This window comes from Anomalospiza imberbis, chromosome 5 (genome assembly GCF_031753505.1).
Source record: "Anomalospiza imberbis isolate Cuckoo-Finch-1a 21T00152 chromosome 5, ASM3175350v1, whole genome shotgun sequence".
NCBI classification, from domain to species: domain Eukaryota; kingdom Metazoa; phylum Chordata; class Aves; order Passeriformes; family Viduidae; genus Anomalospiza; species Anomalospiza imberbis.
In genome coordinates, this window is record NC_089685.1 from 14,103,585 (window position 1) to 14,123,634 (window position 20,050).

At 42.5% G+C, this 20,050-nt stretch overlaps 1 protein-coding gene across 4 annotated transcripts in view; it reads right to left on the minus strand.

The window, feature by feature from the left end:
* Nucleotides 1–454: 454 nt before the first annotated feature.
* The window catches only part of SLC26A3 (solute carrier family 26 member 3), a 30,506-nt gene continuing 10,910 nt past the window's right edge, over nucleotides 455–20,050 (minus strand). Inside the window, exons 1-21 of one of the 4 annotated variants that reach the window (XM_068189708.1) lie at nucleotides 18,308–18,818; nucleotides 14,644–14,779; nucleotides 13,698–13,837; nucleotides 13,476–13,586; nucleotides 13,227–13,384; nucleotides 12,302–12,466; nucleotides 11,449–11,601; nucleotides 10,607–10,689; nucleotides 9,640–9,787; nucleotides 9,395–9,508; nucleotides 9,205–9,282; nucleotides 8,697–8,792; nucleotides 7,660–7,766; nucleotides 7,332–7,401; nucleotides 7,151–7,243; nucleotides 5,655–5,750; nucleotides 4,813–5,046; nucleotides 3,061–3,115; nucleotides 2,415–2,560; nucleotides 1,601–1,666; nucleotides 455–1,024 (exon numbers count right to left, since the gene is read on the minus strand). In XM_068189708.1, the coding sequence (XP_068045809.1) occupies nucleotides 1,001–1,024; nucleotides 1,601–1,666; nucleotides 2,415–2,560; nucleotides 3,061–3,115; nucleotides 4,813–5,046; nucleotides 5,655–5,750; nucleotides 7,151–7,243; nucleotides 7,332–7,401; nucleotides 7,660–7,766; nucleotides 8,697–8,792; nucleotides 9,205–9,282; nucleotides 9,395–9,508; nucleotides 9,640–9,787; nucleotides 10,607–10,689; nucleotides 11,449–11,601; nucleotides 12,302–12,466; nucleotides 13,227–13,384; nucleotides 13,476–13,586; nucleotides 13,698–13,837; nucleotides 14,644–14,774 (2,268 nt within the window). In that variant the 5' untranslated portion in view covers nucleotides 14,775–14,779; nucleotides 18,308–18,818 and the 3' untranslated portion in view covers nucleotides 455–1,000. Of the gene's footprint in view, nucleotides 1,025–1,600; nucleotides 1,667–2,414; nucleotides 2,561–3,060; nucleotides 3,116–4,812; nucleotides 5,047–5,654; nucleotides 5,751–7,150; nucleotides 7,244–7,331; nucleotides 7,402–7,659; nucleotides 7,767–8,696; nucleotides 8,793–9,204; nucleotides 9,283–9,394; nucleotides 9,509–9,639; nucleotides 9,788–10,606; nucleotides 10,690–11,448; nucleotides 11,602–12,301; nucleotides 12,467–13,226; nucleotides 13,385–13,475; nucleotides 13,587–13,697; nucleotides 13,838–14,643; nucleotides 14,843–18,282; nucleotides 18,819–20,050 lie in introns of those variants that run through there. The other 3 variants (XM_068189706.1, XM_068189705.1, XM_068189707.1) reach the window with 3 other exon arrangements.

Consider the following 20,050-nt stretch of genomic DNA (forward strand, 5'->3'; position numbering starts at 1 on the left):
TTCAGAGTGCTGTTTCTTTCAAACTCCAGGAATGGTTCCATTTTCCTCTAGGCTGAAGATTTTTATACCTCTAGCACTTGTTATGAGAAATTAAAAGTTCTGTCACTGTGGGCATTGGGCGTTCTTCTCTGAAAGTAGTGATGTAGCTTATCTTCAAACCTTAGACTTCCAGCAGGGGTTAATTGACAGCAGTTGTGCAGAGTAGATTCTTTAAGCTGAAGCTCTCTGCTCATCTGTCCATAGATCCAGGCAATTCAGCCTGCCCACCTGGCAGGTCCACACCCACAGCTCCTCCAGCTGAGTTCTGGGGCCAGTGTCTGTCACAGGCTGGTCTCACTGACTGTGAGCTACCCTGATTGCATGGACAAATGCAGCTATGCAGTCACTGAAACCGTGGTGGCTCACTCTATGTGTATATACAGTGGCTCACTATAAATGTATCCTCCCTTGAGCACTTTACACAAGGCAAATCCAAATCAATGAATCATGTTTTGATCTGAAAATCCTGTGTCTTTCCTGAACAATCTTCATAGTTAGATACATTAGCCACTATGTACACTGTGCTATGCTTGTGGTAGTAAGATGAGAGCAAGTTTAACTCAGTCCACTAAATATCTTACAAACCATTAAGAAAACTTTATTCAAGTTATATACATGCTGAAGATAAAATATCAGTCCTAACTATTATTCTGTGGTATCCAAGACAAGATTTCAAATATTTATAGATTCTCAAGTAACTGTACAGGTTGTCCACAAACTGTGGTATGAAATAAGAAAATCTGTGTGATTTTAGCCTCTTATATATACATAAATACATTTATATATACAGAGACACATAAAGACCAAGAAACCCATTCCAAAACCTGGAACATAACCATATGTAGTAAATCCTTCTTAAGGTATTTAAAAGTATCCTTCTGTCTTCATGCTCATCACAGCATCCGCATTCATCTTCTGTGACATTGTGTTGCTGGAGGATATTATACTTAGGAAGTTAAGTCTAAAATTTTGTTTCTGTTGGAATCTGTAGGGAATAAAAAAAAATAAATTCCACATTCCGCAAGGAATAGCCAGGGTAGGTGTCATCTGGTAAATGATGTGTAAGTATTTGATCCCCTAAAGCATTTGGGTGGGAAAACTGGGGTCTGACATTTCCTCCTTACAGGCTTGCTCTGTGCTGGATACTGCCCTTCTCTCTATGTCTGTGCTGAAAGGCTGCATTTGTCCCTCCCTTATCTCTATCTCGAGACTCCCCTTCTGCCTGAGACATTTAATGTTGACTTCTCTACCACAGGGCTCTTCTGCCAGTGGTTTTATAATGGAGGGGCTGCTGTGGACAGGCGAGGAGACCAGGTGAGGCAGCCTGGCCAGGCTCAAGAGCTGACCCATCCCTCTTACTCCAGTAAGGCTTTGCTGTAAGTCAAATCTCATCAGTAAACTGTCTGGTGGCTTTCTGCCCTGGGCTCACAGAAGAGATATGAAGCAGATATGAAGATGCTTCAGGTATGAAGATGCTTTTGTTATCTGACCTAGCCATTCCATGAGCAGCTTTTTTTGGGCTGCATTTTCTACAGCTGAAGGGCCATAGCCAGAGCCTTACTGTGCACTCCCGGCTGCGCAGTCCGTTCCTGGGGATGATGACATAGTCACTGCTTCTACCCTTCTCCTGCAACGAGTACAAGAAGCTGTGGGTTAGGAAATGGATTGATTTTTTTTTCTGTTTATCATTTTTCACATTAAAGAAGGTCTTGATTTTTAAATCTCTGGAACATGCCTGGGATGTTGACATAGAAGAAAGGAAGCTCCCACTTGTCAGGCTTTTATGACCTCCACCACATCTCTGGGTCAATGCAGGAGATCTGGACCAGTTCAGTTAAGTGGGATTAGACAGTTTCCAATGAGCAGCATTCCAATAAGCATACACTTATTGTATGCAGGATCCTTTCTTGCTCTTGATTCAAGAACACTCCCAGAGAGGCCATCACCAAACCTGACACTATTTTAGAACTCCTTTTGAAGACAGACAGGGCTGGAAAGCTTATATGCAAGCAGCATAAAGCCTGCCTTTCAAGAGCCACTGCAGCAAATTGAGCAGTCTCTGCTGGGTGGGTGACCACAGAGGACTGCTGGTGGATGGCCACTGTGTTCTTCCCAAAGAGGTGACTTGAAGTCCACAGCCAGGCCAGCCACCATTGGGAATTATTCATTCCTTTCACAAATGGTTTTTCACACACCTGAACCAGGAGTCATTCTTGTTCTTCAATTTGATTGGAGACCAGATGAGTTTTAATTGCTAGCTTTTTGGAAATAGAGACAATGTAGCACACACAGCTATAGCTGTGCAGGGTGCTGCTAGGGGCCTAGCAATACTGGAAAGGCACTAAAGTAATGAAAGATGAAGACTGTAGTGTTACCTCAGCAAGCTTTAATTTGGGGGAGTTGGCTATGTCCTTCTTCAGCAAAACGTGTAAAACTGCATCATGAATGGTGAGGAAAAACATGGATGGCTTAATCTCTTCATCAAAAAATGCACTTCTCTCCAGTTTGTCCAGGAGGCCTTCTGTAAGGGAACAAAATCAAAGAACAAGTGACCTGCAGGCCTTAAAAAGGAAGAAATTGTGTATCCTGAGCATGCCCACTGAGTGAACATGGGAGTTACTGGTATAATGCACTATTTTATTTTTTAGAGCAGATGGCTTTACGTATATCAAGAGGTTGGAACATAAGTGCCCATCAGTAGTTCCCTGCTCTATGCCAGGCAGGAAGGATTTTGAGCCCCTTTTCTTATTTAATGCCTAGCCCAGGGTGCATGATGTTGTGTCCTACAGCCCGGAGCTGTACAACACAGCAGTGGCCATAGGTAAAGGGAGCCATCACACATCGTCCCAGACTTTTGGGGACAGCATGGGAGGAACAACACCTCCACTTAGTGGGACCTGTTTGCTATCCAAGACTGGAAGGTAAAACTAGGTGATCCTCCACAGCCATACTCAGTGGTCAACAGGGGAGGCAGTGGGACAAGGCATCTGTGGTGATGCCAATGCAAAGGCAAGTACTCACCGTATGCCCCAGCAATGTAAATGTCAATGTCGAGCCGGACAAATTCTTTCAAAGTCTGTCAAACCAGAAGGAGGCACCATTTAGATTCTGCTGGGCTTGCTGATTGCCATTATAGTGATTAGCCACAGCAAATATACCAACCACCCTATGATATTTAAGATCTATGATGGTAAGTGGATCTAAACTCAAACTCTGTTGCACATAGAAGAGGGACAATCTCTTCACATGGCTGCAGACAGGGATGGCCAAGCCTTTTGAAAAGAGGCAGTATTGAAAATGTTTGTCTCACAGAGAAGTAGGTGATCTTTCATAAATTTTATGGCTTTGTTGCATCTACATGATACATGATGAAACTAAAAAAATTACTTCACAGTCTTCTGGGGAAGATTTTTATAACTGGGAACCTGAGCAGAACTACAGCTCCCACTGTCACAGTGGGCTTTTAGTTCCTATGGAAATAGATTTACATGCCCTCTGTGTCTCTAGACACTTAACTGTAGCTGCTACTGTTGAAAATGTTGTGTCTTTTGCTTTGTTCAAGGTCATCTGGGCAAGCAAAAGCAGGAGCAGAAATGGAACTCCAATGTTCCTACTCCAGCTGGGTGTTTAAAGCAATATTTCATATCTACATTTCTGCAAAGCTTCCCAAAATCTTACCAGGTGAAAAAAGGGTACAACATTTTAATTCCAAGACAATTTATATTGATTATTTAAACTATTTCCCAAACATTTTCTGTAGAAAATGCACATTCAAATTCACATAAACTCAAGGTTTGCCCCTGGCCTTCCACTCCGTGTAGTAATGCCTTTAAGAAGCAGACTACAAACACAGAACAGAATCATAGAATGGTTTCGGTTGGAAGGGACTTAAAGATCATCTTGTTCCAAACCCTTGCCCTGGACAGGGACACTTTACACTGGAGCAGGTTGCTCAGAGCATCATCCAACTTGCCATTGAAAAGTTTCAGGGATGGAGCATCCACAGCTTCTCTGGGCAACCCGTTCCAGTATTTCACCACCCTCACAGTAAAAGATTTCTTCTAATCTGGACCTGCCTTCTTTCATTTTAAAGCCATTGCCTCTTGTCCTATCACTGTATACCCCTGTAAGAAGTCCCTCTCCATGCTTTTTTATAGGTTCCCTTTAAGTATGGAAAGGCCATATTTAATAGTATAGCCTTCATAGCCTTCTCTTCTCTGGGCTGAACAACTCCAACTCTCTCAGCCTTTCCTCATAGGAGAGATGCTCCAGCCCTCTGGTCCTTTCCGTGGCTCTCGTCTGGACCTGTTCTAAGATATCCATGTCTTTCCTGTGTTGGGCACCCCACAGGTGGTCACCTACCTCAGGTGAGATCTCATGAGAGTGGAGTAGAATCTCTCATGAGAGTGGGGAAGAATCACCTGCTGGTCGCACTTATTTTATGCAGCCCAGGATATGATTGGCTTTCTGGCCTGTGAGTGCACATTGCTGGGTCATGTCCAACTGTTCATCCACCAGTATCCCCACCTCCTCCTCTGCAGGACTGTTCTCAATCCATTTATTCCCCAGTCTGTATCGATACTGGGGACTGCCCTGATCACATGCAGCACCTCACACTTGGCCTTGTTGAACTTCATGAGGTTCAGGTGGGCCCACTCCTGTCCAGGTCCCTCTGGGCACCATCCCTTTGCTCATGAGTATCCCTCAAGTGTAACTGCATGTGTAAGTTTTTTCTTTCATATGATCACTGTTTGTCTTATGAATTGTGATTACCTTTCGGAGGACTGTCATGGCAGAAAAATCGAGGAAGGACACTAATGAGAAATCCAGAATGATGCTGTGGAGGTTGACCTGGGGCACATTGATGCCAGGGGGGAGGTCAGTGCCCCAGTTGATCCGAATGGGCAAGTCTGTCATGATGGTGGGCTGGTCCAGCTCCTCTATCGTGTTGTTGTCCAGCTCTTCCTCTGACTCATATGTAGGGTTAGCCATGCAAATCAAGCCCTTCTGTGTTGACACAGAAAAATGTCATAATTAGTTTTCTTCTTTAACACCCAGCCAGGGCAGAGGTACTTCTCACACAAGGGCAAGAGTAATGGCAACGCACAACTGATCTTCCCATGAGACAGAGCAGGACCCACCTGGAAATTTCTGTCTCTCCCTTGTCTGGAGAAGTATGGAAATTATTTAATCATCATCATCATCACTTAATGATGGCTTTTTATTGTTTCCTGAAGCCAGATGCCAGACAAATTTTAATTCAGTAATTTTGGAACAAGTCAACAAAAGGCGTTCAGGATTTGAGCTGGGAAAAAACAGCTTTATCCTACCATTAATGCAGAAAGATATTAATTTCTGTAGGATCTGATCCTGCTATTTGTTGCCAAACAAAGCTCCAGTGGACAAGCACAAGCTCTGCCCATGGTAAATCTGTAGGTCTCTAACTGTGAGAGCCACTTAAAATCTTGGTTTTTAAATCTGTTTATGTCATGAAGCGTCAGCTTGTGGAATATTGATCTAATTAAGAAGGGAGGCTATGAGATCCTTCTCTGCAATGTAAACAGGGAGCTTGATTGCTTAACTCCCCCCTCACCCCAAGGGGTTGCCTTACATACCGGTGTCACTTGCAGCTCTCCTTTCTTCAGCATCTTCCTGATCTTCCTCAGAGCTTTATTGCGTTTCCTCAGGACTCTCAGTGGGTTGAAGCCGACCTGCAGAAACAGCATTTTGAATAACTAAACAAAGAAACACCTCTGTGACACCAGGGGAAGGACAAAGCATCTCATAAGGTTTTTCATTACAGTCATGATGACCATAGTTTGTACTAGATGTTGTCTACCACTTTTCACAAATTCAAACGAGGGCTCTTTCTAGGTTGAAAGGATGTCTACAGGAATGGCTACAAATGAGGCAGGGCTAGCTGTACTGCTTTAAGAATCCAGCATGGACAGCATTATAGCAGTGACAGTGCTTAGCACAGGCCAGTAACTGCAGCAGGCTGGCACAGTGCTGGCATCTTCTACTCATCTGCATTATGAGGTGGTCACCCAGGTGGCCAAGATCTGAGAGTTCATTAATTGTATCTGCTTTGTGCCTCCTGACTGCAGCATGGGTCATTCACCCACTCTTTTTCCTGAAGAAGAAAGCCAGATTTTATCATGTTGCCTGCATATGTCAATTGAATCTTTGAGTTTGGTTGTGACAGAATTAGATAGCAGGTAAATTAGGTAAATTTTATTGTTATAAAATTAGGCTAAAATACTAAATTCCTGCAAGTCTTCTGCCTCATCCATCTAGTGTGTAGAGGAGAAAGGTGTTAGAAGTATCTGTATTTGTAGAGAAAGAGTGGTGTGAACATCTGCACTCACAGAAAAAAAGCTTCAGGCTCTTCTGAGGTGAAAGCCAAGCACATGGAGAACCAAATGTGTCAGATTCCCTCATTCCTCTGCCAGTTTCAGTCCCTCATGTGAAGAATGAACTGCTCATTGCGAGTGCTCAGGGGAGTCACTGCTTATCAACTCCCCACTAAGAGCAGCAGGAAGGGGAGGTTATGGTGCAAGTTGTGTTTGGGCTGGGGATGGTGGGCCTCATTCACACAGTGGGGGCTCAGGGGCCCTGGATCTCTGTGCTGGTTATGGAAACACTGGCTGCATTCACCAGTTTGTTACGAAAGATGTTAAGACCTCTTTGAGAGAATGTTTCCATTTGGCATTCTTCTGACTGTTGTGGTTATGTTCTTGGGGTAAGACGAGTAAACTAGAATTTATTGTGTGCAAATAATGCAAGAGCAAAGAGAATAAAATAAAATAAAATAAAATAAATTTTCCTCTATATTATCTATGTTTACACTCCTTTCTTCTTGAAATATGTATTGTTATGGTATGAGTATACATATGGTGTAAACATTGTTATGGTGTAAGTTCAGCAAGAGTCAGGCTGTTCCCTTTCTCAGAGGTGTGTGCATACATGTTAAATTACAGTAGTGGCAACAGTATAAAGAAAATTCACCCTTGAACTGTGGAATGACTGCATATACAGCAATTATTGGGAAACTGTATCCACCTTAACATGTCACACACTTCATATGTTCAGAACAGCTCCAGACACTTACAGCAGTGATGAGTTTCTCTCTGAAGAATTCAATATTAGCGAAGAAGATCGGAGAGGAGCATCTGAAAATCTTCACTCCCTCTGGCTCATAGATCTGTAAAACAAAGCAAAGGTGTCAGTGGCAATGTTTGCTATAGAAGTACAAGTGCAGCAGGTGGTAAAAGAAATGAGTTATTTCTCACATCAGTGTAATCCTTCCTGTTTCTGTAGATGTTACTTCTCCCAACATTGGCCAAAACAGTGCAGCTTGGACTGTGAACAAACACACACGCAGTTATTTGTGTCCCACATCGAAACTTGGGGGATGGGAAGGATCAAATGAAACCACCTCCGCTGGGGTGGCATACTGAGGCAAGCCCCTGACATCCAAAGGTTGCCTGTAAATTGTTTTTCCACGCTCGGTTGCTGGACAGACGAAGGCACAGACAGGGCTGTTGCCCTTCTCTGTACAGAGGAAGAAAACTTATAACAGGAGGCCCTGGGATATCATTGCATTCAACAAGTACTCACATCTGGGAGCGGATCACCACAGTCAGCAGCTGGAATGCCACAGCTGTTGCTAGTCCAATGTCCAGGCCAAGAAAGATGGCAGCTAAGAAAGTCACCACCCATATAACCTGTAAGGAGACAGTGGATGGCAACATCACAAACATGTCAAGAACCTGGGTCATGAGCTCAGGGTGGAAGCAGGAATAGATCTCAGATCTGGTACAGGATGTCCATCTGCTTTTGGTGAGGCTTTTTTTTCTTGGTTTTTTTTTCTGACTAGGGCCAGAGTCGCCAACCAGCACCAGGGAGTGTTTCTAGGGGCAGCAATTTCTAGACAATAAAGGCTTAAAATGGTATAGGTGGTTCACTAAATGCTTAATAAAAATCCAGCAGAAAGGCAAGATTAGAAGTAAATCAGAAATCTGGTAAAGCTGAGAGTTGTAAATGTGCAAATATAGGTGCTGTGAATGTACACGACTGATAACTTACTAGATAATACTGAATAACTTTTAGCCACAAAACTCAAAGCATTCTCATGGGACAAATAACTGTTTGATAGCTGGGAAATCTGAGGCCTGGAACCATTTGTGTGCATAAATTTTCTGAGAAGTAACGAGTCCTGCCCTCTAGCCACAAGTTTTACCATTTGGAGTAAACCCTTCAAGTCCCAGTTTTCATTTGTTTGTTGCTGTGTATCTTCCATATGACACATTGTGTGATTGTGAGAAATGTCTCTGAATGCTTAGTCAATGCAGTAGATATTTGGATATTTTCTGTCATTTTGGAATTTTCTGTAACTGTCTTCTCTATTTCACTTTATATAATGCACTATTTTAATAGATTTTTGATGAAATGGATGAAAATTAAGTTGAGTGAGAATTGACTCAAAATAAATGGGACAAAATGGAAAACATTAACAAAGGATATATTAGTAAAAAAGGCATGCAAATATTGTACTTTATTTAGTGAAATAAATCAGGAATATAAAAAAGAACATTTGTATTATAGATTACTTTTTCAGAGCATTTAACTTCTGATGCTTGTGAAACTCAACTTACACAGTCACACTTGTCCTTTCTCCAGAGAATGCCTATTTCCTTGAACTGCATGAGCATTCCTTTCAAATTGCCAAGAGCCAAAGATGCAAGTACGGACTGTTAAAAAGACCAAAACATGTTCCTTGTTTAAGTAAGCAAAGAAATGTAAAACATTAGGAATTAAGAGATCATACAAATAGGGCCAAAGTGCAGCTGAAAGGCCAGAGAGCTGCTCCTAGAGTACACTGCTGTTGGAACATCCTCAACTATGGTGCAGTGCAGGTGTCTGATTTAGGCTGTAAGTCTCACTTATTTTTGGCACCTGAAAGTTGGTTTTTGGTGCTTGGGTACTTGTGTTCCCTTTGAGGGACCAGGTGTAGAAGTCCTCTGTGGCATAACATGGGAAGAAGAACCAAGCTTTTCAAACATTTTTGGCTCCCACTGAAGTCTATGAACACTCTCAGTGCGCTCATAGAGCAGCCCTGTCTTTGGGAAGCAGGAGGAAGCATTAGATGAAACCAGTGAATACCTTCTGTAATGGTGCCAGGAGAAACCCAATGGCCAAGATCACAACCAAAACAATGACAGATGAGATAATGCCAGCAATCTGCATGAGAGAACAATTCCACAATGAATAAGTGGCCACAGGTATGATGGTTAGCTAGGAAAAAAAGAGCTGTCTTTCATTAAATGCCATCATGACTCATTGTCTTCTGTACCTGTGTTTTGCCTCCTGTGCTCTCCTGCACACCCGATCTTGACAGAGCAGTGCTGGAGGCAAATCCCTTGAATGATCCACCAACTATATTACCCAGCCCAAAAGCAATTAGTTCCTGAAATACAAATAAAAGAGATTGATCTTAAGAGCAGGTTTGTGACAGTTATTCACAAGGCAAAGCTTCCCTAAAATTACTTATTTCTCATTGATAAATGCAGTATATTGATCTCTGTGTTATTTGCCTACCTGGTTGCCATCTATTGGGTAGTCATGCTTGATGGAATACACTTTAGCCACGGAGAAGGCTACTGCAAACCCAACGATTGCGATGGAAATGCCGTCACCAATACAGCTCTGGAGGATGCCTACATCAGGTGCAACAGGCGCATGAAACCTGAAAGACAAAAAACTCAACTCATTAAGGAGCTGCCTAAGGACTTTTTGCAGATCCTAGGAAGAATTCCTCTCTGGACTTCTTTTTCCCCCTTGTTTTTTTTTTTTTCCAGTGAACTGAAATCTGAAGAAAGGAGACTCATGAGCAGAAATAGCTGTTGCTCTGCAAGCTTCACCTACTAACACCCCTGGGGCTACAGAGGCCACCCCAGACTCACTCTGCTGTCCTAGTAAATGTCTTCCTCCCTATTTTTAATTTAACATGTGCCACCTGATTCTTTATGCCAAAATTCTGGTGTAGCCAGATGAAGGCTATATATTCTATATGTGGAGAAATAATATTTATGTGGATATAATCCTGGATGGGCAAATGTTGAGGCCTCTGGAGGATAATGGTGCTGAAGAGATGCTGATGGCTGGTCTTGGGAGCAGGCAGGAGAGTTGTGCAGGGTCCTGGTGTCTTCCCAGGGCTGGTGGTGGCTGCTGAACTGTGCATGTGCTGTGAGGGAAACTGAGGAGTTCAGGAGTGAATAGTTCAATAAAAGGGACAAACATCAACCTCCAGCTCACCAGCTGTCTCAGAAAGTGAAGGACAGAATTATTTAATGTCTCAGTGTACTCCCTGATGAGTAGGAGATGTGCCCTAGTGTGTAACTTTTGTGTACTGAAAATGTGTCATATCATTGAGATAAAAATGTTTATTTAACCTACTGAAAGAAGATGAAGCAGATAATTTTAATCAGAAACATAGCTGAACTCATTTAACACTGCTGAACTAAAGAGAACATCTTGCTCCACTGGTGAATTGTAAGTTACTTACCCTTCTTCTAGTTTTCCGACGACAGCTACTTCAAATTTTTCTTCAAAGTTGACAAAATAGGAAATCAGTGCTGCTAAGACTGTCTGAAAGACAATAAACCACACCTCCATTAGGCACATTAAAGCAAAAGTATGAAGAATCTCTTAAACACCATTACCTTCCTTCTCTTACACACTGTCTAGCCTCATCACTAGTGGCAGAATTATGCCCCAAATTTTCACATCCCTTTGCTGTGCAGATGTCATTCCTGAATGACCTTACAGGTATGGGTTTACATTCATAAATCACACAAATTGTAACAGAATATCTTACTAACAACAGATATCATCCCACCCAGTAAACCAGGTATGTTCTAACAAGGTGCTGTAATGACTCTGGGGGAAAAAAAGTGCTGCTTGAGTCTGTACAACATCCTCCAGGATTTTAGGGGCTTGCTGCCCCTGTGAAGCTTCCTCCACCCCTCTGCTGCTCAGAGTGGGCAAAACCTTCTGCTGCTGGAGGGCAAAATAATTTTGTGTGTGGCCATAGATATCCAGGACTTCAGTGGCTACTTGCAGGTGTGGTGCAGAGGGGCCTGGCCTCAGCTGTGAGACTGCAACTGGATGGTGTCAGAGCCAATTCTGTCCAAGGAATAAATTCATAGTTTATAACAGCAAGCTGTTCAGTTAAGAACAGCTATGTGGAAGTAAAACATCTCACAATAGCTCCTGAATGCTGTAAATGTTTCTTTATAGGTAAAATGATAACACATCATTTAGTGGATAACAGGAGAAGAAATAGTTAAAACTCTGCTTCCCATGTCTTAACACGGAGCAATTGCAAAATCAAAGGAAGTGACTCACCACAAGGAGTTCGATCGGGATGGGAGCTGGTAACTTTTCCTTGTATCGATCGTTCATTTCTTTTACCACAAACACAATAAGTAGGACAACCAGTGATGTGACAAGGTCAGCAATGTTTGCTTTTGTGATCTGGCTGAAAATGCTCTCCAGAGTCTGCAGAATCAGAAAGAAATATGTGGTGCATCAGAAACAGTTGTGCCCTGGCACAGTAGCACTATCCCTTCTGGAAGAACCTGTATCTGAGCAGCTCTAAGGATTGTGCTGTTTGGCATTTATTCCCTGTGGTATGATGTGGACTGCAAGCCCCCCTGGATGTATGTGCATCTGCCAAATGACCCATCTGCAAAAGACCCTTTCCACTAGCTTGTGACCCTCTCCTCCAAATTTGCCCCTGTGGGAGGGTTGGAGCAACAGACAAGTCCGTGATAGGAAATGTGAGCAATGGCATTGCCGGGCAGGCGCCTTTCTCCACTCCTTCCTTCCTGTTCTTCTTGTCCCTCCCTTCTCATCCAACAGCCCTCACAGAGTCATATGCAAATTAAATATGCAAAATATCTGTCCAGTAAAAATGAATAATTAAATCCTTAATGCAGAGTTGAATGCTTAATTGAAATACGACAACACAAAATAGTAAATATTATCTAATTATCCCAATAGGGTGAAACTTGGTGCTTGGTAATAAATTTAAAGATTGGCCAAATACTAATAACATATTCTCATTTTTCTTTAATTTTTCCTCCTTCTTTGCTTTTTTTTTTTTGCTGAATTGTTATTACTGCCTTGTGGTATGCAGTCAGAAATACATCACAGGTACATCAATAGCATTAGCAAATAATGAACACCTAGCACTTACATAGATGATGCCAAATGGTTTATTAAATCCAGGGACAGGTAGCTGAAACATGAATTTCAGTTGAGATACCAAAACGTGGACAGCTGCAGCAGTTGTGAAACCACTGATTAATGATTGTGATAGATAAATAACAATGAATCCAAACTGGAAAATTCCCAGAAGCAACTGAAACACAAAATGAGCATAGGTCAGTGGGATTCATTTGTGGTTTTAAGCAATCTTTGAAAGAAAACCAGCCATATTTAATGAAAGCAAAGATTTTCACCTAATCCCATCCATCCAGAGATTAAGGAATGTACCGTCGCCAGACTTGCAACAAAAGTTGACACTTAGCAACTGACGGCATAATACTAGTAAGAGTAACTGCTACAGCAGTTAAAACCCATTCTTTTTATTTTATAGCTAAAATATACATCCTTATTTCTAGGGTTTTCAGTTCCTATATTTTCACATGGTACAAGCGTTTTACAAAGCAACAAATATATTAGTATGTTAGGAAGGGAGGAACTGTAGGAATTCTTTATTAGGGAGTAAGGATAAATGTTTTTTTTTTAAAAACAAATCCAAATATTTTACTATTGCAAGGCAGAGCTTTTACTCCCCTTGGTTCATCTGCATCATTCACATTACTTTCACAGCTATTTTTTTCCTGTCCAGCAGGTTGTTTTTTGCTGTAGGTGTAGGTTGCAGCTGTGTGAACTGTGGGTTCAGCTGTGTGAACTGTGCAAAACCAAGGATTTCACAGCACATGTGAGTGCCTGGTCACTGGAGGGAAGAGATGTCTCCTAACCAGTGAACCAGGCTCAGTTACATGGAAAGTGGAAGAGGATTACCCTGGTGACTACAACAGCAGAAACCAGAGAGGAAGGTCAGGCCACCCTCCATCTATTCACACAGGTGTGCACACACACATACATTTACCAACCTGGATAACCCCAGAAAGGAAGGTTACAGATGCAGCCACCATCACCCTCTCATCGTTTATTGCTGAGGTATTTGTGGAATTGCCATTTCCTGCGCTGTCACTGGGGACCAGCCTGGTGACGACTCCTCCCACCATGAGGCTCAGGATGGGGAAGGGACCTGAGCAGCACAAGGCACTTGTTAAAAGATCTGAAGAGGCAGCATGTAGCTCTTCATCAGTGAGGAGGGTAAGTGGTGTGCCTGAACTTACCCACTGAGATATGTCTCGATGTGCCAAAGATAAAATAGACCAGGACAGGGAAGAATGCTGCATAGAGTCCGTAACTGGGGGGGACATTCACCAGCAAAGCAAAGGCCAGACCTGTAGAGACAGAGGCCCAGGGAAGGTGACGTGTGTGTTGCAGGCTGAAGCCAGCAGTGCCTGGCACCTGGCTCAGGAGGCTGTGTCAGGACACACATTTCCCAAAGGTACCTTGCAGCACAGCCACGAGCCCCGTGTTGATGCCGGAGATGATGTCATTCAGAACCCACTCCCTGAAGCGGTACGCTGGCAGCCAAGAAATGACTGGAAACAGACGCAAAGCAAATTTTTTGGCCCTTTGTGGGGAACAGCTGAAAAAGGCACAAGGGGACAAAATCTTGTCAGTGAACAGCTCAGCTGAATTGCAGCCTGTTTCATAGAGCTGAGGAAAGGGGAAGAATTCAGGTTCTGGCTGCCAGAAGTCAAAATCTCACCCAGACACAGCCCTGATCAACATGCACTGCCATGTGTGCTTCAAGGTATATCCAGTGGCCTTCAGAGGTCCTTTCCAAACCAAATTCTCATAGAACTCTAGAATGGCTTGGGTTGGAAAGGAACCTCTGTGGCCATCTAATCCAAACCCCCACCCCAGTAAGCCGGCATGCCACCCACTGAGTCAGGTTTCTCAGAGCCCTGCCCAGTCTAACCTTGAACATTTACAGGGAGAGGGCATCCACCATGTGTCTGGGCAACCTGTGCCAGTACCTTACCACCCTCATCACAAAAAAATTATTCTTGATATCCAGTCCAAATATACCTTATTTTAATTTAAAACCATCATCCCTTGTCCTGCTGCAACAGGCCATGCTGAAAAGCCTGAGTATGTTTTTCTCATAAGACCCCTTTAAGTACTGAAAGGGTGCAGTATGGTCTTCCTGGAGTCTGTGCTGCCAAGGGCCCAGAAAAAGAGAAGCTACCTTAGATATAGCTGTAGGAAGACTTCTAAAGGTAACAGCAGTCAAAATCCATTAGAAAAATCTGACACTGAATTTAGTTAATGAATTTTCACTTGCTATGTTGGAATGGGAGATGGACACTGTCAAGATGGAGTTCATGCTGTCCAAGAGCAGTCAGGACTGTTTCTTAGATATAATTAAAAAAAAAAAAAAATCCTTACCTAAAATAGAGTTTCAGGTGATCCCAAAATGTTTTATGGTATCTGTGCAATTTCTCATGCTCTTCATTGAATGCATTCTCCGAGTATACAGGTCTGGCTATAACATAATGGTTACCCACAGGTTCAACCATCTCTCCTGAAATGTCAGGATAGGAAGGTTACTCGTGTGTGCTGCTCTCTGCTCCAGGCACTTAAAAACCTGAAACAAAGAACAGGGTTAGCTCCTTATGTACTGTGGGGTGGGTAGGTATAGCATAGCTGAGTGAGCTCCAAACTGAGCGTTACCACCTTTGAAGATCAAAAGAGGGATGGTTGAGACACCCACTTCACTTTGCCAAGGTGATCTCCTGCCCCACTCCTCCTCCCACTGCAGAGCAGTGTTTCACTGGAGCATGAAGTATTTCTTTCTAAAGATGCAGCCAAAAAATGGACAAGATGGTTTTTGAGTTAATTTATCTCTCACTCAGCCGTGTACAATCAAAAACTTCCTCCCTCAAAGGAAATTAATTTCCTAAAGAACAAACAAGCAGATCCCAAGCAGTTTCTCTTTGTGGCACTGCTGGGAGGGCTGGGAGCTCACTGTAACCCACACATGAGGGGAAAGGCAGAGCCCACGCAGGGCTCAGCCATTCTCTCTCGGATTCAGAGACAAGGCTGAATGTATTGGGCTGGATTTGTGTGACAAGGAGATCAGGCTCAGAATTAAAAAAGTATGCTATTGCTGCTTGTTATATGTAAGATTTATTTCTACAGATTGTCTGGACTGCTTCTCCTCTGCTTCATGTTATGAACAGTTGTTACAATGTCTTACCTGAACGCTATTTTCTGCTTTGTCCCAACCCACATTTGCATGTTTGTGCTGAAGAGAAACTGTCCTAAGTCACTCCAGAAATGACCTTGGAGCCCACATTACACGAGAATGAATCTGCTCATCACTCACTTCAGTCAATACCACTGGGTATTTTGCAGCAAATAATTGATGCCGTCACTGTGCGGCTCACTGTGCTGTTATGTTTCTTATTATGCCACACATTCTTCCCACATTAAATTCACCTTAAACATGTACTATGTAAAAATATTTCTCTCAGTTGAAGCCACCATTAAATGTTTAATATAGTACTAGTCCCAGACAGAAGCTGTGGAACTTGCTCTTTGTAGCAACAGTTGGACGAGACGATCATTTTAAGATCCTTCCAACTGGAACTAATCTGTTTGATCCTGTTCTATTTTGTTTTGACTCAGAGATGAAGATGTGCTGTAGGAAGCAAGTAGTCTTTTGGGACACTGATATTAGAGTTTTTAAAATTATTTTCTCTCCCTTAATGAAAATGCTCCATGGTGCCCTGGTGCTGGCTGGTGGTCTCTTGACAGCTGCCTGACCAGCACCAGTTCCTCGCTCATGTCTATCACCTGACTCTTGCTGAAATACCCTACATGCATTTCTAATTCAGACCTGTGAGTACTCAACATTTGGAATTATCACAGCACAGATTTTAATGTGGCACAAAGCTGTTTGCGTAGTTATGAACAGATGAAAAGCTTTTAATCTATGACAATTTTAGCATTAAAATATTAATCCCATCTTGAAACTTTGCTACAGCTCAGAGTCTATTATTGACCTATCTGAAGTGATTTCATTTTAGTTTCCTTGTTGTTCATTCAATGGAAATTCACAGATGTGTAGAAGTCCAAACAATGTCGATGAACATTTTTGATATTTTGTTGACATACTATTCTTGCACAAAGTAGTCACTATTTTAGCAATGGGTTAAACATTTTTACTCCTTGTTTTAACATAAAAAAATCGATCTGTAATATTTTCCAAAAACTGGCAGGCAATTATTCTAGCAAGCAAATGCGCAAAATCTAAGCTCATTCAAAACACTGATCCAAAGCCAGTTAAAATAATACTCTGATTTGTAATTTTACACTGCTGTCCCTCCCTCTGTTGGTATCAGAGCTCCAAAACTGAGGCTGATAAAATTTCTATGAAAAAATTAGTTAGTTCAGTTTATTCCCTGATAAATCGTGGTTACTTAGATTTGCAATATGCTGTTTTATCTATTAAAGGTTTTAAAATTGCTCTGTTTTCTGGTCTGTGTGTCTGCCTTTTAGACTTCGTGTCACAGAGAGATATTGCTGAAAGTCCTGTGGAATAGTTTTGTCCATTACATTATAGGGCACAAGATGTACTATTTCTATTTGTACCCTTTGAAAAGTTCATAAGCCATAAAAATAAAAGAAGTGTATGGGTGACTCTTTCATTTCAGATTTTCCCCAGTGCTGTAGCTGCTGTAGCTTTTGAGAGTACTTCAGTTGTCTCTCCTGCCCCTTGCCCAACCATTTTTTCTTCAAGCAAATTTACTGCCCCAATCTCAGGGACCATACAATAGCTTCTTTACAACTCCTTTGGATTATTAGTGCTGGTCCTATTGAAGGTGTAAGTGTTTTGCATGTGTTTTTTACCTTCTGAATCCCCCCCCCCCCCCCCCCCAGTTTACAGACTCCTTTTGGGGGCTGATGGCTTAGAGCTGCAGGGGAGACCAGGAGTCTTGCCAAGATGAAGTCTGCATTAAACACCACAGTGCTGTGCTTCAGTGAGGTTTAACCAAGGCAGCCCAAGCACCTGCAGTGCAGTGGAAGCTGCCTTCAGCTTGTTCCCTGGCAGGCAAACAGGACCACATGGGGCTGCCTTGCTGCAGATAGGTGACCACTGCTGCTAGGCAAGCTTCTCCTGTCTCATTCCCTCTTCCAAGGCTCTCTCAGCAGCTGTCAGATACCACGACTGCAGCCAGTATTGCCTTCCTCTTGCTCACTCTAATTTTCTTCCCATATATCTTTAAAAAGATGGGATGCCCTCAGAATAGGGAGGTTTTTTTATCAGTTAGACATTACTTATTTTAGATGTTTTAAAGAAAAGGAGGATATTGTGAAAAGTACCAGCATGGTGAAGGCCCATGTCCTTCACAAATTCTTTAAAAGAGAAGTCTGTACTCCAGTAACCCACACTGCCTCTCTAGAGTGCCTTGGGCTCCTTGGGGGACAAGACCAATTCTTCTGATGACTTCTATAATGTGTCCACCCACACATGAGGAACACCAGCACAGACCAAGCTCACACTGCACAGCTATTGGATGGTTACAACTTTCAGTCACTATTGACCAAGATTAGATCTGAAACAGAACTGCAGAGACAACATTCTGGTTCAATTTTAATCCATATAGCCTCTGATCCTGTTCTCATGGCCCACAGTTAACAGCATTGCCATTTCTCACATGTAAAAATCTCCAACTCCTCTGCTAATCCCTCAGCTCTGTGAAATCTTGGAAATGTGTATTTTCATGTGTGCCATTTTGTTGAGAGGATTAACAAAAGTATATTTTTTCACTTTATTGATTTATCCTAAATATTGACTAAGAGGTACACAAAAATATGTTAATTTAAATTAAATAATTAAATATTAACGTGGTCCATCTCACTTTTAAATCTATGTATATCACTCACAAATTGAACTTCTCTGCAATATAAACAATTGAAAAATACAAAGAAATTCTACAAAGGAAACATTTACATTTTACAAAAAATAAAACACATGATAGAAGCATTTCATTGATAAGCATCACTTCACATATGCCATACCTAAAATGACAATTTTAAGTTGTACCTTGTATATCTTCCAGGAAGCACTTCAGAAGAAACTCCACCAAGATTTTTGGATAAAGATGCCCCTGAAATTTTCACAGTCAGTGCAGATATCTTGTGCTCTTCTTCACTTCAGAACCTCCCTAAATACTGCCAGCACTTTAATAACTAACTTCAGTTAACTTTTACAAGAAAAGGAAGATTTAACTGTGGCCTTGACCGTTGAGCCTATCCTCAGGAGGGGTGATAAGGAGTAATTTCTTAAAGTTCTCTGGGATATTGCTTATCTTTGTTTGGTGAACTGTTTCTGATTGGTCTGCAGAGATCATATGGGAAAATAGAGATGAATAAGAAAGACTGTCTGTTGCAATCCTGTTTTGTTGCTGAGCTGAAGTGTGAAGTGTGGACAGAGCTCAGCTATGATACCCTTCATTTCTGGAGAAGCCTAAGTCATTGATGAGGGAGATGGGCTGCTGGGCATGCCAGCTCTGAGCAAAGCTTGCCTCCCCAGACCTTCCTCCAAAGCATCTTTAATAGTCCTTAAATTGTCTTTCCAAAAGCAAGTTCTGGATTCTCAGATTACTGCCAAAAATAATCTTTGCAGGGATTTCCAAAGGGCAGCTGTGACTTGGTGGAGCTGGCAGCTGTGGCACCCCATTGGAGACAGTGGAAAGGCACAGACCGTGTGCGTGGCCACGTGCTGCAGCATGGCTGGGTTGGGCTGAACTGCGGGTTCCTGCTGCCCTCCACTGCCCATAGAGCAACCAGGGGGGATCATCCTCCCTGGGCCAAAGTGAACCTTCGATAAACATTTCCCTGAGACACCTAAAACCTCCTAAGGAGACACATGAAGTAGCATTTTGAGGCCTCAGGTTGCAACTTCAGTTCCGGGTGCCTGTGTTCATGATGGCAGTGAGCCTTCAGAGCTGAGGTGCTGAGAACACTCCAGCATTGAAGTGCCCTGATGAAAACCATCCTTACAACCCTTTGCTTAAGTCACACTGACATGAACACCAGCAATGCTTCAGCTGTTGATACCCATGTTATCATGAAGACTGTGGTTTGCCAGGCTCCTTAGGGTACTCCTCTGCTCTGGAAGTCAGAGCTTGGGGATTTGAAGTTGCAGATTCTGTCCCCAACGAAAGTTTTCTTCATCTAGTGAAAGGTCACAATATGAGGATGGGCACCCTTCATGCTCTGCAGGATCAGTCACACACATGGATCTAGAAGAAGAGGCAGGAGGAGCTTGGAATTCTGTCCTCAGGTGGTTTGCCCACATTTCAGTCAATTATGAGACCAAGATATGATGAAGCAAGCAGGACCCCAGTATCCAATCTCACAAGGTGTGACCTCTATTAGACCATTCAGCAGGATTTCTTTCTTGTGCTTTAGCCCCCTGAGAGTTGTTAGAGACCTCAGGTCCTTTTGAAAGTTAGAGCTATATTTCTAACCAAGACCATAAGCTTGTCAAGTCAGTAGAGATCCCAGGCCACTTCCCAAACTGTTGTGAGTACCTTCTCTGCATCAGCAAGACCCTGTTTTGGTACCTGCTGTTGGCTTAAGGGATTAACTGCAGTTTGTGAAACTGACACGGTTTTGTTTTTTACTTATTACCATTAAAATAACAAACATTTTAAAAGCTGTAGAACCATAAACTATAAAAAGCCCTATAAAAACCATAAAACAGTTTAACAGCTTTCGGTTTCCCTTCTCACATGGTGTGATTATAGAACTGCTTTGAAATGTTTAATTCTTTGTGTTCAGA